Source organism: Phoxinus phoxinus (genome assembly GCF_949152265.1).
Source record: "Phoxinus phoxinus genome assembly, chromosome: 14".
Lineage (NCBI taxonomy): Eukaryota > Metazoa > Chordata > Actinopteri > Cypriniformes > Leuciscidae > Phoxinus > Phoxinus phoxinus.
The window spans coordinates 35,517,219-35,539,956 of record NC_136889.1 but is presented as its reverse complement, the minus strand read 5'-3'; the positions used below and the strand labels follow the sequence as shown (position 1 = coordinate 35,539,956).

Below are 22,738 nucleotides of genomic sequence, written 5' to 3'. Positions count from 1 at the left end.
AGTGAGTACAGTAAAGAGACTCGTGTACAGTGGGTACAGTAAAGAGACTCGTGTACAGTGAGTACAGTAGAGAGACTCGTGTACAGTGGGTACAGTAAAGAGACTCGTGTACAGTGGGTACAGTAAAGAGACTCGTGTACAGTGAGTACAGTAGAGAGACTCGTGTACAGTGAGTACAGTAAAGAGACTCGTGTACAGTAAGTACAGTAAAGAGACTCGTGTACAGTGGGTACAGTAAAGAGACTCGTGTACAGTGAGTACAGTAAAGAGACTCGTGTACAGTGAGTACAGTAAAGAGACTCGTGTACAGTGAGTACAGTAGAGAGACTCGTGTACAGTGGGTACAGTAGAGAGACTCGTGTACAGTGAGTACAGTAAAGAGACTCGTGTACAGTGAGTACAGTAGAGAGACTCGTGTACAGTGAGTACAGTAAAGAGACTCGTGTACAGTAAGTACAGTAAAGAGACTCGTGTACAGTGGGTACAGTAAAGAGACTCGTGTACAGTGGGTACAGTAAAGAGACTCGTGTACAGTGAGTACAGTAGAGAGACTCGTGTACAGTGAGTACAGTAAAGAGACTCGTGTACAGTAAGTACAGTAAAGAGACTCGTGTACAGTGGGTACAGTAAAGAGACTCGTGTACAGTGAGTACAGTAAAGAGACTCGTGTACAGTGAGTACAGTAGAGAGGCTCGTGTACAGTGAGTACAGTAAAGAGACTCGTGTACAGTGAGTACAGTAGAGAGGCTCGTGTACAGTGGGTACAGTAAAGAGACTCGTGTACAGTGAGTACAGTAGAGAGACAGTGAGTACAGTAAAGAGACTCGTGTACAGTGAGTACAGTAGAGAGGCTCGTGTACAGTGGGTACAGTAAAGAGACTCGTGTACAGTGAGTACAGTAGAGAGACAGTGAGTACAGTAAAGAGACTCGTGTACAGTGAGTACAGTAGAGAGACTCGTGTACAGTGAGTACAGTAAAGAGACTCGTGTACAGTAAGTACAGTAAAGAGACTCGTGTACAGTGGGTACAGTAAAGAGACTCGTGTACAGTGAGTACAGTAAAGAGACTCGTGTACAGTGAGTACAGTAGAGAGGCTCGTGTACAGTGAGTACAGTAAAGAGACTCGTGTACAGTGAGTACAGTAGAGAGGCTCGTGTACAGTGGGTACAGTAAAGAGACTCGTGTACAGTGAGTACAGTAGAGAGACAGTGAGTACAGTAAAGAGACTCGTGTACAGTGAGTACAGTAGAGAGGCTCGTGTACAGTGGGTACAGTAAAGAGACTCGTGTACAGTGAGTACAGTAGAGAGACAGTGAGTACAGTAAAGAGACTCGTGTACAGTGAGTACAGTAGAGAGGCTCGTGTACAGTGAGTACAGTAAAGAGACTCGTGTACAGTGAGTACAGTAGAGAGACAGTGAGTACAGTAGAGAGACTCGTGTACAGCGAGTACAGTAAAGAGACTTGTGTACAGCGGGTACAGTAAAGAGAATCGTGTACAGTGAGTACAGTAGAGAGAATCGTGTACAGTGAGTACAGTAAAGAGACTCGTGTACAGCGGGTACAGTAAAGAGACTTGTGTACAGCGGGTACAGTAGAGAGACTCGTGTACAGTGAGTACAGTAAAGAGACTTGTGTACAGCGGGTACAGTAGAGAGAATCGTGTACAGTGAGTACAGTAGAGAGACAGTGAGTACAGTAAAGAGACTCATGTACAGTGAGTACAGTAAAGAGACTTGTGTACAGCGGGTACAGTAGAGAGAATCGTGTACAGTGGGTACAGTAGAGAGAATCGTGTACAGTGAGTACAGTAGAGAGACAGTGAGTACAGTAAAGAGACTCATGTACAGTGAGTACAGTAAAGAGACTTGTGTACAGCGGGTACAGTAGAGAGAATCGTGTACAGTGGGTACAGTAGAGAGAATCGTGTACAGTGAGTACAGTAGAGAGACAGTGAGTACAGTAAAGAGACTCATGTACAGTGAGCACAGTAAAGAGACTTGTGTACAGCGGGTACAGTAAAGAGAATCATGTACAGTGGGTACAGTAGAGAGAATCGTGTACAGTGAGTACAGTAAAGAGACTCGTGTACAGCGGGTACAGTAAAGAGACTTGTGTACAGCGGGTACAGTAAAGAGACTCGTGTACAGTGAGTACAGTAGAGAGACAGTGAGTACAGTAGAGAGACTCGTGTACAGTGAGTACAGTAGAGAGACTCGTGTACAGTGAGTACAGTAAAGAGACTCGTGTACAGTTAGTACAGTAGAGAGACTCGTGTACAGTGAGTACAGTAGAGAGACTCGTGTACAGTGAGTACAGTAGAGAGACTCGTGTACAGTGAGTACAGTAGAGAGACTCGTGTACAGCGAGTACAGTAGAGAGACTCGTGTACAGTGAGTACAGTAGAGAAACATGTACAGCGAGTACAGTAGAGACACATGTACAGCGAGTACAGTAGAGACACATGTACAGTGAGTACAGTAGAGACACATGTACAGTGAGTACAGTAGAGACATGTACAGTGAGTACAGTAGAGACATGTACAGTGAGTACAGTAGAGACATGTACAGTGAGTACAGTAGAGACATGTACAGTGAGTACAGTAGAGACATGTACAGTGAGTACAGTAGAGACATGTACAGTGAGTAGAGTAGAGACGCATGTACAGTGAGTACAGTAGAGACATGTACAGTGAGTACAGTAGAGGCATGTACAGTGAGTACAGTAGACGCATGTACAGTGAGTACAGTAGAAAGAGATGCATGTACAGTGAGTACAGTAGAAAGAGATGCATGTACAGTGAGTACAGTAGAGACGCATGTACAGTGAGTAGAGTAGAGACATGTACAGTGAGTAAAGTGACTCAATAAATCGTAAAATATATGTGTGTAATTTCTGAAATCTGAAATCTTACTCTTGCACTTTCGATGCGCATCTGTGCGTCTTTCCCATTATGCATGCTGCAGTCCATACTGCCCGATCTGTCAACCACAAACACAAACTCGCCTTGAGATGCCAGCGATGACATCACGTCTGCAGGGAACTCTGGGTACAAACTGATCATGAGCACTGGGTCCCCCATTAGAGACCCTGAAACAGAGACAGTGTAAACAGGGTAAGAGGGTGTAAATGGCCTGAATTCTGTTCTGTATGATTTGTGTGACACTGTATGACAGTCTCTATCCTGCAGAGCGAATCAAACTCCCTGAACTAATCAAGTCCTGTGTCCCAACTCCCATACGACCCACCCTAAACATCAGAGATCAGTGCGAGAACATGGTAATTATGTTCAGAACTACAAACCATCAAAAATATGTATTTATCCGCCTTATAGTTATCAATTATAGATACAGAGAAGTTTGGCCATTGACAAGGGTAAAATCCACCATCTTTAATCAATTGTGAGACATGAACACCAATGGCCAAATAATTGCCTTCAAGAACTTCTGACAATGCCGGATATTTTACATTGCAGTCGACTTATTATATACATTATACATTACAATGACTTAATTTTCATTTTAGGGTGAAGTTACCCCTTAACTCACACATTTGTATATTTACAGCATACTGAATTCATGTACGAAATAAAGCCTGTACCTGACTGAGCTGTGGCTGCTCCGGCCTCCACGACAGCACTAGGCTGATGGGTATTCTCATAGTACAGAAGCAGCTCAACATCCTTATCGAACCGGTGCCCAGCACTCAGACTCACCTACACACACATTACAGACGTTAAGTGCATAGAAACTGTACACACTCAGACACGCACGCACACACACACACACATTACCGTGGCGTGAGTGTGGTGTGCGTCGAGGAACACCAGAGGATCCAGAGAGCAGCTGGACTCCAGTCTGGAGATGCGGTCTGAAGATCTCACATCGACACTCAGAGACAGTGTGTACGGAATAACAGATGCTGAGGAAACTTCTGGAACACCAGCGGCTGAAGCTGAGAGAATCACAGAGAATCAAAAAGAGATACTATATTATCCCGTATCAATATAGAGCCAAACTGCCAACCAGAACTGACCTGTGTGGTTTATGACACAGCCGATTCGACTGCTGAACAGTAAAGCAGTGCATAAATATTAAATAAATATTTTTTTGAGTATCAAATCATCATATTAGAATGATTTCTGAAGGATCATGTGACACTGGAGTAATGACGCTGAAAATTCAGCTTTGATCACAGGAATAAATTACACTTTACTTTATATTCACATAGAAAACAGCTGCTTTACATTGTAATTATATTTATCTGTTTTTACTGAATTTTTAATCAAATAATAGCAGCCTTTGTGATGCAGAAGAGACTCTTTCAGAAACATTTGACCGGTAGTGTATGTGACTGGGGAAGTAAAAGGTTTGACTACATCATTCACTGCATAGTTGAGAATAAAAGAAGAATAGTTTTATAAATGTCTTTATTTTTGTTTTGTTTTCAAAATCTTGAAAAAAGCTGCTTTAAATCAAACATAACTGATTTTTTTAAACCATGTAGAAATACACAGTGGTAAAACACTTGTGAAGATGTGGACAGTCAGTGTTGCGGCCTGTGTGTAAATATGATCATGAGGTCTTTACGTGTGTTCATGAGTGATCTCAGTGTGTGTTTGATAAATCAGGTGAACTGCACCTGAGGGTGTGTGTCTGGGGTTAAACTGCACCTGAGGGTGTGTGTCTGGGGTTAAACTGCACCTGAGGGTGCGTGTCTGGGGTTAAACTGCACCTGAGGGTGTGTGTCTGGGGTTAAACTGCACCTGAGGGTGTGTGTCTGGGGTTAAACTGCACCTGAGGGTGCGTGTCTGGGGTTAAACTGCACCTGAGGGTGCGTGTCTGGGGTTAAACTGCACCTGAGGGTGCGTGTCTGGGGTTAAACTGCACCTGGGGGTGTGTATCAGGGTTAAACTGCACCTGAGGGTGTGTGTCTGGGGTTAAACTGCACCTGAGGGTGTGTATCAGGGTTAAACTGCACCTGAGGGTGTGTATCAGGGTTAAACTGCACCTGAGGGTGTGTGTCTGGGGTTAAACTGCACCTGAGGGTGCGTGTCTGGGGTTAAACTGCACCTGAGGGTGTGTATCTGGGGTTAAACTGCACCTGAGGGTGTGTGTCTGGGGTTAAACTGCACCTGAGGGTGTGTGTCTGGGGTTAAACTGCACCTGAGGGTGTGTGTCTGGGGTTAAACTGCACCTGAGGGTGTGTATCAGGGTTAAACCGCACCTGAGGGTGTGTGTCTGGGGTTAAACTGCACCTGAGGGTGTGTGTCTGGGGTTAAACTGCACCTGAGGGTGCGTGTCTGGGGTTAAACTGCACCTGAGGGTGCGTGTCTGGGGTTAAACTGCACCTGGGGGTGTGTATCAGGGTTAAACTGCACCTGAGGGTGTGTGTCTGGGGTTAAACTGCACCTGAGGGTGTGTATCAGGGTTAAACTGCACCTGAGGGTGTGTATCAGGGTTAAACTGCACCTGAGGGTGTGTGTCTGGGGTTAAACTGCACCTGAGGGTGCGTGTCTGGGGTTAAACTGCACCTGAGGGTGTGTATCTGGGGTTAAACTGCACCTGAGGGTGTGTGTCTGGGGTTAAACTGCACCTGAGGGTGTGTGTCTGGGGTTAAACTGCACCTGAGGGTGTGTATCAGGGTTAAACCGCACCTGAGGGTGTGTGTCTGGGGTTAGACTGCACCCGAGGGTGTGTGTCTGGGGTTAAACTGCACCTGAGGGTGTGTGTCTGGGGTTAAACCGCACCTGAGGGTGTGTGTCTGGGGTTAAACTGCACCTGAGGGTGTGTGTCTGGGGTTAAACCGCACCTGAGGGTGTGTGTCTGGGGTTAAACTGCACCCGAGGGTGTGTGTCTGGGGTTAAACTGCACCCGAGGGTGTGTGTCTGGGGTCGAACTGCACCCGAGGGTGTGTGTCTGGGGTCGAACTGCACCTGAGGGTGTGTATCAGGGTTAAACTGCACCTGAGGGTGTGTGTCTGGGGTTAAACTGCACCTGAGGGTGTGTGTCTGGGGTTAAACTGCACCTGAGGGTGTGTGTCTGGGGTTAAACTGCACCTGAGGGTGTGTGTCTGGGGTTAAACTGCACCTGAGGGTGTGTGTCTGGGGTTAAACTGCACCCGAGGGTGTGTGTCTGGGGTTAAACCGCACCTGAGGGTGAGTGTCTGGGGTTAAACTGCACCCGAGGGTGTGTGTCTGGGGTTAAACCGCACCTGAGGGTGTGTATCTGGGGTTAAACTGCACCTGAGGGTGTGTCTCTGGGGTTAAACTGCACCTGAGGGTGTGTATCTGGGGTTAAACTGCACCTGAGGGTGTGTATCTGGGGTTAAACTGCACCTGAGGGTGTGTGTCTGGGGTTAAACTGCACCTGAGGGTGTGTATCTGGGGTTAAACTGCACCTGAGGGTGTGTATCTGGGGTTAAACTGCACCTGAGGGTGTGTGTCTGGGGTTAAACTGCACCTGAGGGTGTGTATCTGGGGTTAAACTGCACCTGAGAGTGTGTATCTGGGGTTAAACTGCACCTGAGGGTGTGTATCTGGGGTTAAACTGCACCTGAGGGTGTGTATCTGGGGTTAAACTGCACCTGAGGGTGTGTATCTGGGGTTAAACTGCACCTGAGGGTGTGTATCTGGGGTTAAACTGCACCTGAGGGTGTGTATCTGGGGTTAAACTGCACCTGAGGGTGTGTATCTGGGGTTAAACTGCACCTGAGGGTGTGTGTCTGGGGTTAAACTGCACCTGAGGGTGTGTATCTGGGGTTAAACTGCACCTGAGGGTGTGTATCTGGGGTTAAACTGCACCTGAGGGTGTGTATCTGGGGTTAAACTGCACCTGAGGGTGTGTGTCTGGGGTTAAACTGCACCTGAGGGTGTGTATCTGGGGTTAAACTGCACCTGAGGGTGTGTATCTGGGGTCGAACTGCACCTGAGGGTGTGTATCTGGGGTTGAGTACGGCCGGCAGACAGAAACGCAGTGCGTGGTCGGCCTGAACGCTGAGCTCCATCACATAGACAATGTTGATGACGGCGTTCTGACCCGGAGACAGACACCCGACACTCAGTTTGAAGACATCCGAACTCTCATCGCTCTCTTCCAGCAGAAACGCCTGCTGACCCGAACTCACAGCATCATCATACTGATCCCGCGCCTGCAAGAGAAGAAGCGGCCAAGCAACAAGAGAGGACATCAGCTTGTGAGTGTTTCCTTTTCTCATTAGATTTTAACAAGGTTCTTTGTTGCTGGGAAACTTTGTTTTGTTTACTTTGTGTACTGTGGCAAAACACGCGCTGAAGTCTAATTTGTTTGTTTGTTTGTCGTGCATCTCACGTTGCTTTCGGGTTTCGCTTTGCTAAGTAGTAGGGCGTGGAATTCAATAACTCATTACAAAGGAAAAAAGATTTTCTTTTGGATCCGGCAGCACACAAAACAAATCCAGAATGTAAAATCTGTAATTTTATACACAGTTAAATGCGATCCATTTCCATTTGATTCCCCTCTTCTATGTAAAGCGCTTTGAGGTCTCAGAAAAAGCGCTATATGAATGTAACGAGTACAAATGAACAGGATTTACAGATAAATTACAGATTTAAATTACAGCCTTATGTTGTGAGCTCAGATAGCAGCATATACATTTGATGGCAGTTTATTAATGTAACAAATTCATGCATTTTTATGAAGTTTGCAACTGTTCAGAGATTCGTATAGCAACTGTTCGTCGGGGGAAACCGAGGCTCCCGCTCCTGGTTGATCTGCGCTGAAAAGTCTCCCGTGTGTTGGTCGTAAACAAACAGCAGTTGTGAGGGGGGGGGCAAGGTTCGTCACTGGTGGCCACGCCCTTAGCTCCGCCCCTTCGTGTTTAGTATTATGCAAATGCCATGTTTTGATTAATATTAATAATATTGCTGTATTTCAGGTTCAGTTCAGTTTCAGTTCAGTTCAGTTCAGTTCAGTTCAGTTCAGTTTCAGTTCAGTTCAGTTCAGTTCAGTTTCAGTTCAGTTCAGTTCAGTTCAGTTCAGTTCAGTTCAGTTTCAGTTCAGTTCAGTTCAGTTTAAGTTTAAGTTCAGTCCAGTTTAAGTTCAGTTCAGTTCAGTCCAGTTTAAGTTTAGTTCAGTTCAGTTTCAGTTCAGTCCAGTTTCAGTTCAGTCCAGTTTCAGTTCAGTTCAGTTCAGTTCAGTTTCAGTTCAGTTTAAGTTCAGTTCAGTTCAGTTCAGTTCAGTCCAGTTTAAGTTCAGTTCAGTTTCAGTTCAGTCCAGTTTCAGTTCAGTTTAAGTTCAGTTCAGTTCAGTTTAAGTTGAGTTCAGTTTAAGTTCAGTTCAGTTTCAGTTCAGTTCAGTCCAGTTCAGTTCAGTTCAGTTCAGTTCAGTTCAGTTCAGTTCAGTTTAAGTTCAGTTCAGTTCAGTTCAGTTTAAGTTCAGTTCAGTTCAGTTCAGTTTCAGTCCAGGGGCCTCATTTATGAAACTGCGTAGGATCCTTACTAAAAGTGTACGTGCGCCCAAAAGCCAAAAATGGCGTGCGCAAAAAAATATTCAGACTTATAAAAGCGTGCGCACGCCAGAACCTGCGCAGGATTCACTTTATAAATCCCACTCAGCGGAAGATTGTGCGCACATGCGTCTCCTCCCCGAAATAACCATATGTGGAGCTTACAACGCCTAGTTTTACTATATCATCATCTGCATATCATTTGGATATGATTATTCATCCACGTGATAACATGTTTAACGGTACAAGACATTAGGAAAATATGAAATACGGATGTGCCGTCACATTACATTAATACAAATATTTTAGTAGCCTATCATTGCCTTGTTTTTGAATAAATAAATCAAATAGTGTAAAATACATTTCAGAGAAAGTTTTTCTCAATCTTTTCCACTGACCAAATAGTCTTTTTCATTTATTTATATTTGTAATGGAAACACAGATAGACCTTGTTGTGCATTATATTTGCACAATCTGCTATTCTCATGATAAGCAATTATCTCTGTAGATAAAACATTGAAACACAGCATGCCAGAGGAAAAGTGTTCAAAAGCATTGCATCCACAACCAATATTTATAGGCTATTTATTGAATATATATATATATATATTAACTTTTCAGTAAATGTCATGTAGTTTAAGTGTTTAACTCTATTAATTAGAATGGTATATTTAATCTAAATGTTTATATCAGAAGTAAAACATAGTTTAAAACCATTCTTTTATTTAAACTGTTATTGTGAATATGCACTGTAGCCTATTTATGATTAGGACTCATAATGAAGATTTACAGTTTTACTTCATCTGCCGTTAGATATGTTTCACTAACGGCCCAGTGCGCTCGCTGGCGCGGACATTTAAGGTGTGGATATTTGCTTCAAGTGATAGGCTTGGTGAGTGAAATTATATTTGTATTATCTTTCTGTAAATGTATAATTTTATTTCGATTTTCTGTCTAAAAGTGACCAAAAGACATTTAACTCCGGCTCACCATCGGTGTCGCCAAACTGCTCCGTCTCCAAAACGTTCGTACGCACGGGTCAGAGTTTGCGTGCAGGTGCGCACATTTTCCCGTCAAGTTTGTTTTTATAAACCACAACTTATGCGTCGGAAGTGGCGTACGCCTCTTTCAGGGCCTGTTTTGTTCGTACACAACGGTTATAAATGAGGCCCCAGTTCAGTTCAGTTCAGTTCAGTCCAGTTTCAGTTCAGTTTCAGTTCAGTTCAGTTCAGTTCAGTTTCAGTTGTTTCAGTTCAGTTTCAGTTCAGTTCAGTTCAGTTCAGTTCAGTTTCAGTTTCAGTTTCAGTTCAGTTCAGTTTCAGTTCAGTTCAGTTCAGTTCAGTTCAGTTCAGTTTCAGTTCAGTTCAGTTCAGTTCAGTTTCAGTTCAGTTCAGTTCAGGTTCAGTTTAAGTTCAGTTCAGTTCAGTTCAGTTCAGTTCAGTTCAGGTTCAGTTCAGTTCAGTTCAGTTTCAGTTCAGTTCAGTTCAGTTCAGTTCAGTTTCAGTTCAGTTCAGTTCAGGTTCAGTTTAAGTTCAGTTCAGTTCAGTTCAGTTCAGTTCAGTTCAGTTCAGTTCAGTTTCAGTTCAGTTTCAGTTCAGTTCAGTTCAGTTCAGTTTCAGTTTCAGTTCAGTTCAGTTCAGTTCAGTTCAGTTCAGTTCAGGTTCAGTTTAAGTTCAGTTCAGTTCAGTTTCTTTTCAGTTCAGTTTCAGTTTCAGTTTCAGTTTCAGTTCAGTTCAGTTCAGTTCAGTTCAGTTTCAGTTCAGTCCAGTTTCAGTTCAGTTTCAGTTTCAGTTCAGTTCAGTTCAGTTTCAGTTCAGTTCAGTTCAGTTCAGTTCAGTTCAGGTTCAGTTTAAGTTCAGTTCAGTTCAGTTTCGTTTCAGTTCAGTTTCAGTTTCAGTTTCAGTTCAGTTCAGTTCAGTTCAGTTCAGTTCAGTTCAGTTTCAGTTCAGTTCAGTTCAGTCCAGTTTCAGTTCAGTTTCAGTTCAGTTCAGTTCAGTTTCAGTTCAGTTCAGTCCAGTTTCAGTTCAGTTTCAGTTCAGTTCAGTTTCAGTTCAGTTCAGTTCAGTTCAGTTTCAGTTTCAGTTCAGTTCAGTTCAGTTTCAGTTCAGTCCAGTTTCAGTTCAGTTTCAGTTCAGTTTCAGTTTCAGTTCAGTTCAGTTCAGTTCAGTTCAGGTTCAGTTTAAGTTCAGTTCAGTTCAGTTCAGTTTAAGTTTAAGTTCAGTTCAGTTCAGTTCAGTTTCAGTTCAGTTTCAGTTCAGTTCAGTTTAAGTTCAGTTTAAGTTCAGTTCAGTTTAGTTTAAGTTTCAGTTCAGTTCAGTTCAGTTCAGTTCAGTTTCAGTTCAGTTCAGTTCAGTTTCAGTTCAGTTTCAGTTCAGTTCAGTTCAGTTCAGTTTAAGTTCAGTTTCAGTTCAGTTCAGTTTAAGTTTCAGTTCAGTTCAGTTCAGTTTAAGTTCAGTTTCAGTTCAGTTCAGTTCAGTTCAGTTCAGTTCAGTTCAGTTCAGTTTAAGTTCAGTTTCAGTTCAGTTCAGTTCAGTTTAAGTTCAGTTCAGTTCAGTTTCAGTTCAGTTTCAGTTCAGTTCAGTTTAAGTTCAGTTCAGTTTCAGTTCAGTTTCAGTTCAGTTCAGTTCAGTTTAAGTTCAGTTCAGTTCAGTTCAGTTCAGTTCAGTTTAAGTTCAGTTCAGTTCAGTTCAGTTCAGTTCAGTTTCAGTTCAGGGGCCTGTACCATGAAGGTAGCTGAACAAACTCGGAGTTACAGGATTAGTTTTGAGTTGACAAAACCAAACTGATGCAATCAGGCTTTATTGGTACTAGTGTTGTCAAAAGTACCGACTTCGGTACCAAGTCGGTACTGAAATTTAAAAAATGTGACGCTTTGAGCGCTGTTGAGCAGAATCGTTAACACCTCGTAATGGCCGGCCATTGTCACATGCTCATCAAATATGTCTGTGATTGGCTACAATGATCAGCGCTTCAAAAACATGTTGTAAATATACATCAATAACGCTCTTCAGCGAGCGATTACACAGATACACACGGGAGCGTTTGAAAGCAGGCGTCTATCAGCGGATCGATCCACTGGCGCTGATAGACGCCTGCTCCTGCTTTCAAAACACTTTCAAACACTTCCGTGCGTTGATCATTGTAGCCAATCACAGACATATCCGATGAGCTCGTGAACACAATGGCCAATCAGAGGTGTTTATGATTCCGCTCAACAGCGCTCAAAGCGTCACATTTTTAAAATTTCAGTACCGACTTGGTACCGAAGTCGGTACTTTTGACAACACTAATTGGTACCATGACGCAGCTCATCAACTTTCTCTGTCAACTCAGGCTTTGATCTTAAGCTATGATTAATCCACGAGCGCGTGCACATACCAAAGTGACGTTGGCACCGAACAACCAATCGCGTTCGATATGGAGAGAGCGAGAGCGATATATTTTTTCCGCGGAGGAGCAAGAGATAATCATTCTGAATTACGATGAATTTAAATATGTATTACAAGCTCGAAACAATACGGTCTCTGCTGCCAAAGCAAGAGAAGACTGTTGAAAGATTGCTGATTGCGTTAATGTGTACGCTAAACAAATACGCTCTATATTCATGTAAAATTATGTATAGGCTATGAATGTATGTGTGTGTGTGAAATATAGCCGATATTTTTATAATACAAAATGTGCATGTATATAGCCTACTAATAAAGATTAATATTCATTGATTTTTAGATGCAACTCCAAACGTTCTTGGCAGCAGATAAAGACAAAATATAAAAATATAATTCAAAGTAGTAAGTATTTACACACAACCTTTTATTATTTTTGTAAACATTTAATCTCAAACACTTCTAGTTCTAGAAAAAACCAGTGGAGGGCCACTCCTCCAGAATACACTGAGTTGCTCTGATGGGAATAAGGGACGGATGATTATGGAGGGGATTACAGGAGCTGTACAGTCTGACCCTGTACTGGCTCCTCGAAGCACGTAACACTGGGTACGTGTGCGATACATTACTATCTTAAGTTTGAAATATGTCTGACTGTATGTTCTGCAGTCGAGGGAAATGCAGTGTCCCTGTTGAAGCAGCACACACACACAGTCTCGCGCACACACACACACACACACACACACACACACACACACACAGTCTCCCACACAGAGGTCAGTGTGCAGCAGACAGAACACCAGAAACATAACCTGCTTTATAACAGTTATGCTTTATATTGGCCTATACTTTTATTTATTAGAATGGAGGAAATGATGAAGACACTCTGGGCCCTATTTTAACGCTCTGAAACGCAAGTGTCAAAGTGCAAAGCGCAAGTAACTTTGTGGGCGGAACCCGGGCGCTGTTGCTATTTTCCCGGCGGATAAATGACTCTTGCGCCCGACGCAAATCTAAAAGGGGTTGGTCTGGAGTAGCTTCATTATTCATAGCTGTGGTTTGGGCGTAACGTGAAATAAACCAATCAGAGCGTCCTCTCACATTCCCTTTAAGAGCCGGCGCGCTTGTTCCATGGCGGATCGCTATTATAACGGCGGATTTGCCAGCGCACGCAGGAGCGATTCACAGCCGAGGAAACCGACGTTCTCGTCAGGGCCGTAAAACACAGAGAAGTGACATTGGGGATGATGGGAGAAACCCACCCAAATTAGCTTCGGTTAAACAGGCGTATAATTTGGGTAGTAAATGTGTAGCCTAATCTAGATTTTTGTATTTTTTTATGTAGATAGATCTTTTTCACATCTTCACGGACACAACAATGATTTCCCTCATGTGTTAATATTTTTCCTTGTAATAATGTATGATTTGCAAAAATAAAAACTGCTGCATCTGTTTATATTAGCGAATCAAAGTGGATGCACGTTAACATTATGGCCAAGCACGCGCCCTTAAAATACTACATCACTAACGCGCAACGCGCCACTGTCTTTAGACTGTTTTTTTCCTGGTCAATGGCGCAATTGCTTTCTAAAACTGGAAAATAGCACCATGGAAGTTTTGCGCCGGAACACGCCTCATCTTTGCGCTGAACCGCCCCCGCGAGCGCAAGTTCATTCCCTAATTTACCGACGTGCGTCTGTGGAGGGAAAAGTCCGCTGTGCGCGGGTGCAAAATAGGAATGATACATGCGTCGGTGTTCAAAGTCAATTGCGCTGGGTGCAAGATAGGGCCCTCTGTGTTCTGGGACAGTTGCTGAGGTGAATGCACTGGGCTTTTTATTAAGGCAAACATTTGAATGTGGCATAAAACAGGGACTGGCCCTTACACATCTCTTTTATTGTAGGATTTTTTACAATCCCAGAAACTGAAGCCTCTACCTCAACAGGCTTCAGAAGAAATGTGAACAAGTTAATGATTTAAAACCCTTGACATAAATCACAGGTGTTTGTCAAGGAACTTTTTGTGAGTTGATTAGCCTTCAGAAAACTAGTAATGATCATGTGTGTGGTGGAATTATGTTTCAGGAGGACACAGACTCAGTCAGGGCCCTTTACTAAAGGAGCCTATAGAGCTAGACTGCACACTAAAGGAGCCTATAGAACTAGACTGCACACTAAAGGAGCCCATAGAGCTAGACTGCACACTAAAGGAGCCTATAGAACTAGACTGCACACTAAAGGAGCCCATAGAGCTAGACTGCACACTAAAGGAGACTATAGAGCTAGACTGCACACTAAAGGAGCCCATAGAGCTAGACTGCACACTAAAGGAGCCCATAGAGCTAGACTGCACACTAAAGGAGCCTATAGAGCTAGACTGCACACTAAAGGAGCCCATAGAACTAGACTGCACACTAAAGGAGCCCATAGAGCTAGACTGCACACTAAAGGAGCCCATAGAGCTAGACTGCACACTAAAGGAGCCCATAGAGCTAGACTGCACACTAAAGGAGCCCATAGAGCTAGACTGCACACTAAAGGAGCCCATAGAGCTAGACTGCACACTAAAGGAGCCCATAGAGCTAGACTGCACACTAAAGGAGCCCATAGAGCTAGACTGCACACTAAAGGAGCCCATAGAACTAGACTGCACACTAAAGGAGCCCATAGAACTAGACTGCACACTAAAGCAGCCTATAGAACTAGACTGCACACTAAAGGAGCCTATAGAACTAGACTGCACACTAAAGGAGCCCATAGAACTAGACTGCACACTAAAGCAGCCTATAGAACTAGACTGCACACTAAAGGAGCCCATAGAACTAGACTGCACACTAAAGGAGCCCATAGAGCTAGACTGCACACTAAAGGAGCCCATAGAACTAGACTGCACACTAAAGGAGCCCATAAAGCTAGACTGCACACTAAAGGAGCCCATAGAGCTAGACTGCACACTAAAGGAGCCCATAGAGCTAGACTGCACACTAAAGGAGCCCATAGAGCTAGACTGCACACTAAAGGAGCCCATAGAGCTAGACTGCACACTAAAGGAGCCCATAGAGCTAGACTGCACACTAAAGGAGCCCATAGAGCTAGACTGCACACTAAAGGAGCCCATAGAGCTAGACTGCACACTAAAGGAGCCCATAGAGCTAGACTGCACACTAAAGGAGCCCATAGAGCTAGACTGCACACTAAAGGAGCCCATAGAGCTAGACTGCACACTAAAGGAGCCCATAGAGCTAGACTGCACACTAAAGGAGCCCATAAAGCTAGACTGCACACTAAAGGAGCCCATAGAGCTAGACTGCACACTAAAGGAGCCCATAGAGCTAGACTGCACACTAAAGGAGCCCATAGAGCTAGACTGCACACTAAAGGAGCCCATAGAGCTAGACTGCACACTAAAGGAGCCCATAGAGCTAGACTGCACACTAAAGGAGCCCATAGAGCTAGACTGCACACTAAAGGAGCCCATAGAACTAGACTGCACACTAAAGGAGCCCATAGAGCTAGACTGCACACTAAAGGAGCCCATAGAGCTAGACTGCACACTAAAGGAGCCTATAGAGCTAGACTGCACACTAAAGGAGCCTATAGAGCTAGACTGCACACTAAAGGAGCCTATAGAGCTAGACTGCACACTAAATGAGCCCATAGAACTAGACTGCACACTAAAGGAGCCCATAGAGCTAGACTGCACACTAAAGGAGCCTATAGAGCTAGACTGCACACTAAAGGAGCCCATAGAACTAGACTGCACACTAAAGGAGCCCATAGAACTAGACTGCACACTAAAGCAGCCCATAGAACTAGACTGCACACTAAAGGAGCCCATAGAACTAGACTGCACACTAAAGCAGCCTATAGAACTAGACTGCACACTAAAGGAGCCTATAGAACTAGACTGCACACTAAAGGAGCCTATAGAACTAGACTGCACACTAAAGGAGCCCATAGAGCTAGACTGCACACTAAAGGAGCCCATAGAACTAGACTGCACACTAAAGGAGCCCATAAAGCTAGACTGCACACTAAAGGAGCCCATAGAGCTAGACTGCACACTAAAGGAGCCCATAGAGCTAGACTGCACACTAAAGGAGCCCATAGAGCTAGACTGCACACTAAAGGAGCCTATAGAGCTAGACTGCACACTAAATGAGCCCATAGAACTAGACTGCACACTAAAGGAGCCCATAGAGCTAGACTGCACACTAAAGGAGCCCATAGAGCTAGACTGCACACTAAAGGAGCCCATAGAGCTAGACTGCACACTAAAGGAGCCCATAGAGCTAGACTGCACACTAAAGGAGCCCATAGAGCTAGACTGCACACTAAAGGAGCCCATAGAGCTAGACTGCACACTAAAGGAGCCTATAGAGCTAGACTGCACACTAAAGGAGCCCATAGAGCTAGACTGCACACTAAAGGAGCCCATAAAGCTAGACTGCACACTAAAGGAGCCCATAGAGCTAGACTGCACACTAAAGGAGCCCATAGAGCTAGACTGCACACTAAAGGAGCCCATAGAACTAGACTGCACACTAAAGGAGCCCATAGAACTAGACTGCACACTAAAGCAGCCTATAGAACTAGACTGCACACTAAAGGAGCCTATAGAACTAGACTGCACACTAAAGGAGCCCATAGAACTAGACTGCACACTAAAGCAGCCTATAGAACTAGACTGCACACTAAAGGAGCCCATAGAACTAGACTGCACACTAAAGGAGCCCATAGAGCTAGACTGCACACTAAAGGAGCCCATAGAACTAGACTGCACACTAAAGGAGCCCATAAAGCTAGACTGCACACTAAAGGAGCCCATAGAGCTAGACTGCACACTAAAGGAGCCCATAGAGCTAGACTGCACACTAAAGGAGCCCATAGAGCTAGACTGCACACTAAAGGAGCCCATAGAGCTAGACTGCACACTAAAGGAGCCCATAGAGCTAGACTGCACACTAAAGGAGCCCATAGAGCTAGACTGCACACTAAAGGAGCCCATAGAGCTAGACTGCACACTAAAGGAGCCCATAGAGCTAGACTGCACACTAAAGGAGCCCATAGAGCTAGACTGCACACTAAAGGAGCCCATAGAGCTAGACTGCACACTAAAGGAGCCCATAGAGCTAGACTGCACACTAAAGGAGCCCATAGAGCTAGACTGCACACTAAAGGAGCCCATAAAGCTAGACTGCACACTAAAGGAGCCCATAGAGCTAGACTGCACACTAAAGGAGCCCATAGAGCTAGACTGCACACTAAAGGAGCCCATAGAGCTAGACTGCACACTAAAGGAGCCCATAGAGCTAGACTGCACACTAAAGGAGCCCATAGAGCTAGACTGCACACTAAAGGAGCCCATAGAGCTAGACTGCACACTAAAGGAGCCCATAGAACTAGACTGCACACTAAAGGAGCCCATAGAGCTAGACTGCACACTAAAGGAGCCCATAGAGCTAGACTGCACACTAAAGGAGCCTATAGAGCTAGACTGCACACTAAAGGAGCCTATAGAGCTAGACTGCACACTAAAGGAGCCTATAGAGCTAGACTGCACACTAAATGAGCCCATAGAACTAGACTGCACACTAAAGGAGCCCATAGAGCTAGACTGCACACTAAAGGAGCCTATAGAGCTAGACTGCACACTAAAGGAGCCCATAGAACTAGACTGCACACTAAAGGAGCCCATAGAACTAGACTGCACACTAAAGCAGCCCATAGAACTAGACTGCACACTAAAGGAGCCCATAGAACTAGACTGCACACTAAAGCAGCCTATAGAACTAGACTGCACACTAAAGGAGCCTATAGAACTAGACTGCACACTAAAGGAGCCTATAGAACTAGACTGCACACTAAAGGAGCCCATAGAGCTAGACTGCACACTAAAGGAGCCCATAGAACTAGACTGCACACTAAAGGAGCCCATAAAGCTAGACTGCACACTAAAGGAGCCCATAGAGCTAGACTGCACACTAAAGGAGCCCATAGAGCTAGACTGCACACTAAAGGAGCCCATAGAGCTAGACTGCACACTAAAGGAGCCTATAGAGCTAGACTGCACACTAAATGAGCCCATAGAACTAGACTGCACACTAAAGGAGCCCATAGAGCTAGACTGCACACTAAAGGAGCCCATAGAGCTAGACTGCACACTAAAGGAGCCCATAGAGCTAGACTGCACACTAAAGGAGCCCATAGAGCTAAACTGCACACTAAAGGAGCCCATAGAGCTAGACTGCACACTAAAGGAGCCCATAGAGCTAGACTGCACACTAAAGGAGCCTATAGAGCTAGACTGCACACTAAAGGAGCCCATAGAGCTAGACTGCACACTAAAGGAGCCCATAAAGCTAGACTGCACACTAAAGGAGCCCATAGAGCTAGACTGCACACTAAAGGAGCCCATAGAGCTAGACTGCACACTAAAGGAGCCCATAGAGCTAGACTGCACACTAAAGGAGCCTATAGAGCTAGACTGCACACTAAAGGAGCCCATAGAGCTAGACTGCACACTAAAGGAGCCCATAGAGCTAGACTGCACACTAAAGGAGCCCATAGAGCTAGACTGCACACTAAAGGAGCCTATAGAGCTAGACTGCACACTAAAGGAGCCCATAGAGCTAGACTGCACACTAAAGGAGCCCATAGAGCTAGACTGCACACTAAAGGAGCCCATAGAGCTAGACTGCACACTAAAGGAGCCCATAGAGCTAGACTGCACACTAAAGGAGCCCATAGAGCTAGACTGCACACTAAAGGAGCCCATAGAGCTAGACTGCACACTAAAGGAGCCCATAGAGCTAGACTGCACACTAAAGGAGCCCATAGAGCTAGACTGCACACTAAAGGAGCCTATAGAGCTAGACTGCACACTAAAGGAGCCTATAGAGCTAGACTGCACACTAAAGGAGACTATAGAGCTAGACTGCACACTAAAGGAGACTATAGAGCTAGACTGCACACTAAAGGAGCCCATAGAGCTAGACTGCACACTAAAGGAGCCCATAGAGCTAGACTGCACACTAAAGGAGCCCATAGAGCTAGACTGCACACTAAAGGAGCCCATAGAGCTAGACTGCACACTAAAGGAGCCCATAGAGCTAGACTGCACACTAAAGGAGCCCATAGAGCTAGACTGCACACTAAAGGAGCCCATAGAGCTAGACTGCACACTAAAGGAGCCCATAGAGCTAGACTGCACACTAAAGGAGCCCATAGAGCTAGACTGCACACTAAAGGAGCCCATAGAGCTAGACTGCACACTAAAGGAGCCTATAGAGCTAGACTGCACACTAAAGGAGCCCATAGAGCTAGACTGCACACTAAAGGAGCCCATAGAGCTAGACTGCACACTAAAGGAGCCCATAGAGCTAGACTGCACACTAAAGGAGCCCATAGAGCTAGACTGCACACTAAAGGAGCCTATAGAGCTAGACTGCACACTAAAGGAGCCTATAGAGCTAGACTGCACACTAAAGGAGCCTATAGAGCTAGACTGCACACTAAAGGAGCCTATAGAGCTAGACTGCACACTAAAGGAGCCTATAGAGCTAGACTGCACACTAAAGGAGCCCATAGAGCTAGACTGCACACTAAAGGAGCCTATAGAGCTAGACTGCACACTAAAGGAGCCTATAGAGCTAGACTGCACTAAAGGAGCCTATAGAGCTAGACTGCACACTAAAGGAGCCTATAGAGCTAGACTGCACACTAAAGGAGCCTATAGAGCTAGACTGCACACTAAAGGAGCCTATAGAGCTAGACTGCACTAAAGGAGCCTATAGAGCTAGACTGCACACTAAAGGAGCCTATAGAGCTAGACTGCACACTAAAGGAGCCCATAGAGCTAGACTGCACACTAAAGGAGCCTGACTGTGAGTTGAGGAGGCTCCACGTTTAAAAAATAAATAAATTGGAGATCAAACCGCTGGATTAAACTGATCTCAGTATGTGAACTTATTTAACCAAGTAACACTTTAGCATGAATATTTATTAATGCAACTTTCTCTTGCTCTCTTTCTCCCCTCCATCCCACAAAACCATTAAAAAGTTTGAGACCTATCTGCAGTTTCAATGTGCTTTTATTAAGTGTAATATTGTCTGGTGATTGCATCTACATCTGCACTGTGTGGTCGAGTGGCCCTGTCTGAGGCTCATCATGATGGTTATTGTGTAGGTTGCAAAGTAACAGTGTTTTGTACTGTACCAAATTTAACTTGCTTTCCTCAAAGTGCTGACACAAAACAGACTCACAGAGAGTAGATCATTGTTGTATCTGTTAATGTTACTATTAATTTAAAGATTCATCTCACAGAAAATAATCATTTCACATGTTCACATCATCTCTACCTGAACATAAGGGTGTGAAAGGACTTTCTATTAACATAATCTGCTCATGTTCTCCTAGAGAAGTGGAGATAGCAACATGTGTGCAGGCTATTGCTCCAATGACTCTAAGGAATCATATCATAAGATTAACCGAATAATAATAAAAAATATTAAAAATAATTCTTAACGTACTGTAGTACATTTGTGAAATTAGCTTTTTGAAAAAATAAAATAAAATATTTGTTCATGTGATGTCACTCTATCAATATTACCCGCAATTTTATAAAAGCCCTTATGGACATGGTCGATATATGTCCGGGGAACATTATAAATGAAACTATTACTCCTGCAGAGCGAGGACCGCCTTGCGAATAGTTCGACAAACCCCTAGATTCTGTGCATCACCGATCGTGCAAGTATGCCACTTGCAAAAAAAACGCAACACAATACCATTTGCGGTACAGTAATGAATTCGACGTGTTAAATTCTTCATGTGCGGCTCAAGAAGTTCACAAAGATAAGATATTCCTTCCGCAGAAAATCTGTATCTTTCATAACTATCAGGAAAGCCAAGGGGATTTTGTCCGGCTAAAAACTCTTTCTCTACGATGTGCTCGTCTAACAATTTGCGCTGAGATGTCCACAGGATTTGGAAGAAAATGTAAAGCCATTGCAATAGACACTGGGAATTAGTTACGTCACCTATATGTTTCTTTGCTCACAGCTGATTGGTCAAACTTCAGTCTGAGTCTCGAATCCAGAACTAAACCCGAGCAGGTTAGCCGTGCAGCGTAAGATACCATGGCAACGAACTCCGATTAAAGCCGAGCTGCTTTCATAGTACCTAAAACCCAGGGTTAGCCGAAACTAAGCTGAAACCTAGCTGGCTAGCCACCTAAACCGGCTTCATGGTATAGGCCCCAGTTTCAGTTCAGTTCAGTTCAGTTCAGTTCAGTTTTATTTATTTGTCATTGTTATAAGATAACAACGAAATGTTGTTAGAGCAAAAACAGACAGGCATATAGTTTTAAGTTGTCCACCCATTTGCCTTATCAATATATGTCCCCATAAAATGAAATGACATTACCCATAACTTGTACCTAATTTAACTCCCCATGAAGAGCTATGTCCAGTAAAGTGCATGGTGCAATCAATAAATCTAATAGAGCTTAGGTTGTTTATAGTGTTTTTACAGCAATGCAAAGTCCAGGTCACAAGTGTGTTCGGAGCTCCTCGCTCCACGGTCGTTTCACAGGCCTAGCCTAGCCTAGCCTAGCCTATTGCTGCAATGTTTCTTTTACGCGGCTGAAAATAACCGTGCTTTCTGTTACTGGGCCTGTCGGTCACTCGTCCTCCGAAAAGTGGAAGCTTGTGCGTAGCTTTGTTGCATTATATTGAAACTTTGTTGATGTTGTTCTTGTCATGCGTGTTCTGGTTATTTGCGCATGATTAAACATGAGTCTTTATATGGCGGAAAAACAAAGCTTTGTTGCGTTTTTGTTTTGTTTTTTAAGTGGGGATTGGGGGTGCGCCAACCCGGTTGGGACATTGCATGGTTGCGCAATGTTTTATTTCGATTGTAAGTGGACACATAAAAAAGTCGACATTTAACAGCTTATTTTTTCATATTTCTTAAGTCTGTATGACCAAAACTGACGGAGTATTTTAAGTCTATTTTGCTGCTATGTAAAAAAAACGAACCCGTCCCCAGAGGGTTAAAGACAAGTTGACGTGATGAAGACGTACAAAAACACTGCGACTCACAAGACAAAAAACAGGAAAACACCATTCTATCGGGAGCGAGAGAAGCGCTGTACATGTAGAAGCCTTCAAAGGCACATCACTAAAAAAAGGCAGATTTCCTTCAAAGGCTGAGAGACACTGGGAAGTTTTCTAAAACAATATCATGGCAAAATTCTGGATTTGCACACATCTCTCCGGAATTTAATGGGTTGCTTTAGAAAGATAACAAAAACTTCTGTTGTCTAATGTGTGGTCTGAACAAACATTTTAAAAATTAAAGAAAACCACGGACAGATTCTACTGTATAAAACTCGTTAGAAAGCGCCAGGTGTGTGTGTTGAGCAGGTCAGAACTGAACTACAGTGTGTGTGTCGCACTGAGAGTCTCAGCCGTGCGCTGGTGTGGAGACTCACGCTCTGCTTGTCCCGCAGCTCCGCCACGATCTCCTGCTCCTCCACACGGGCGCTGAAGTGGCACACGGCGGCGTCGGCCGGCAGCGGGAACACGAACACGGCCTCCAGCGCTCGGTCCTCCTCGTTCACATACTGGAGACTGGAGCTGACGGAGACCCCGTGATCCCGGACCTGCAGCTGCACCGAGATGCTCTTCAGAGGAACTGAGACACACACACACACATCAGAAGACCTGCACACACACACATCAGAAGACCTGCACACACACATCAGAAGACCTGCACACACACACATCAGAAGATCTACACAAACACACACACATCAGAAGACCTGCACACACACACATCAGAAGATCTACACAAACACACACACATCA

General features: G+C 44.4%; 1 protein-coding gene across 4 annotated transcripts in view; it reads right to left on the bottom strand.

Annotated features, from left to right (window-relative positions):
* Nucleotides 1–22,738, bottom strand: part of LOC307010258 (von Willebrand factor A domain-containing protein 5A-like) — a 73,684-nt gene that overhangs the window by 45,491 nt on the left and 5,455 nt on the right. For all 4 annotated transcript variants that reach the window (XM_079634788.1, XM_079634786.1, XM_079634787.1 and 1 more), the window contains exons 3-7: nt 22,363–22,565; nt 6,927–7,149; nt 3,794–3,954; nt 3,601–3,715; nt 2,915–3,090 (exon numbers count right to left, since the gene is read on the bottom strand). In XM_079634788.1, coding sequence (XP_079490914.1) covers nt 2,915–3,090; nt 3,601–3,715; nt 3,794–3,954; nt 6,927–7,149; nt 22,363–22,565 — 878 coding nt within the window. The remainder of the gene's footprint in view (nt 1–2,914; nt 3,091–3,600; nt 3,716–3,793; nt 3,955–6,926; nt 7,150–22,362; nt 22,566–22,738) is intronic.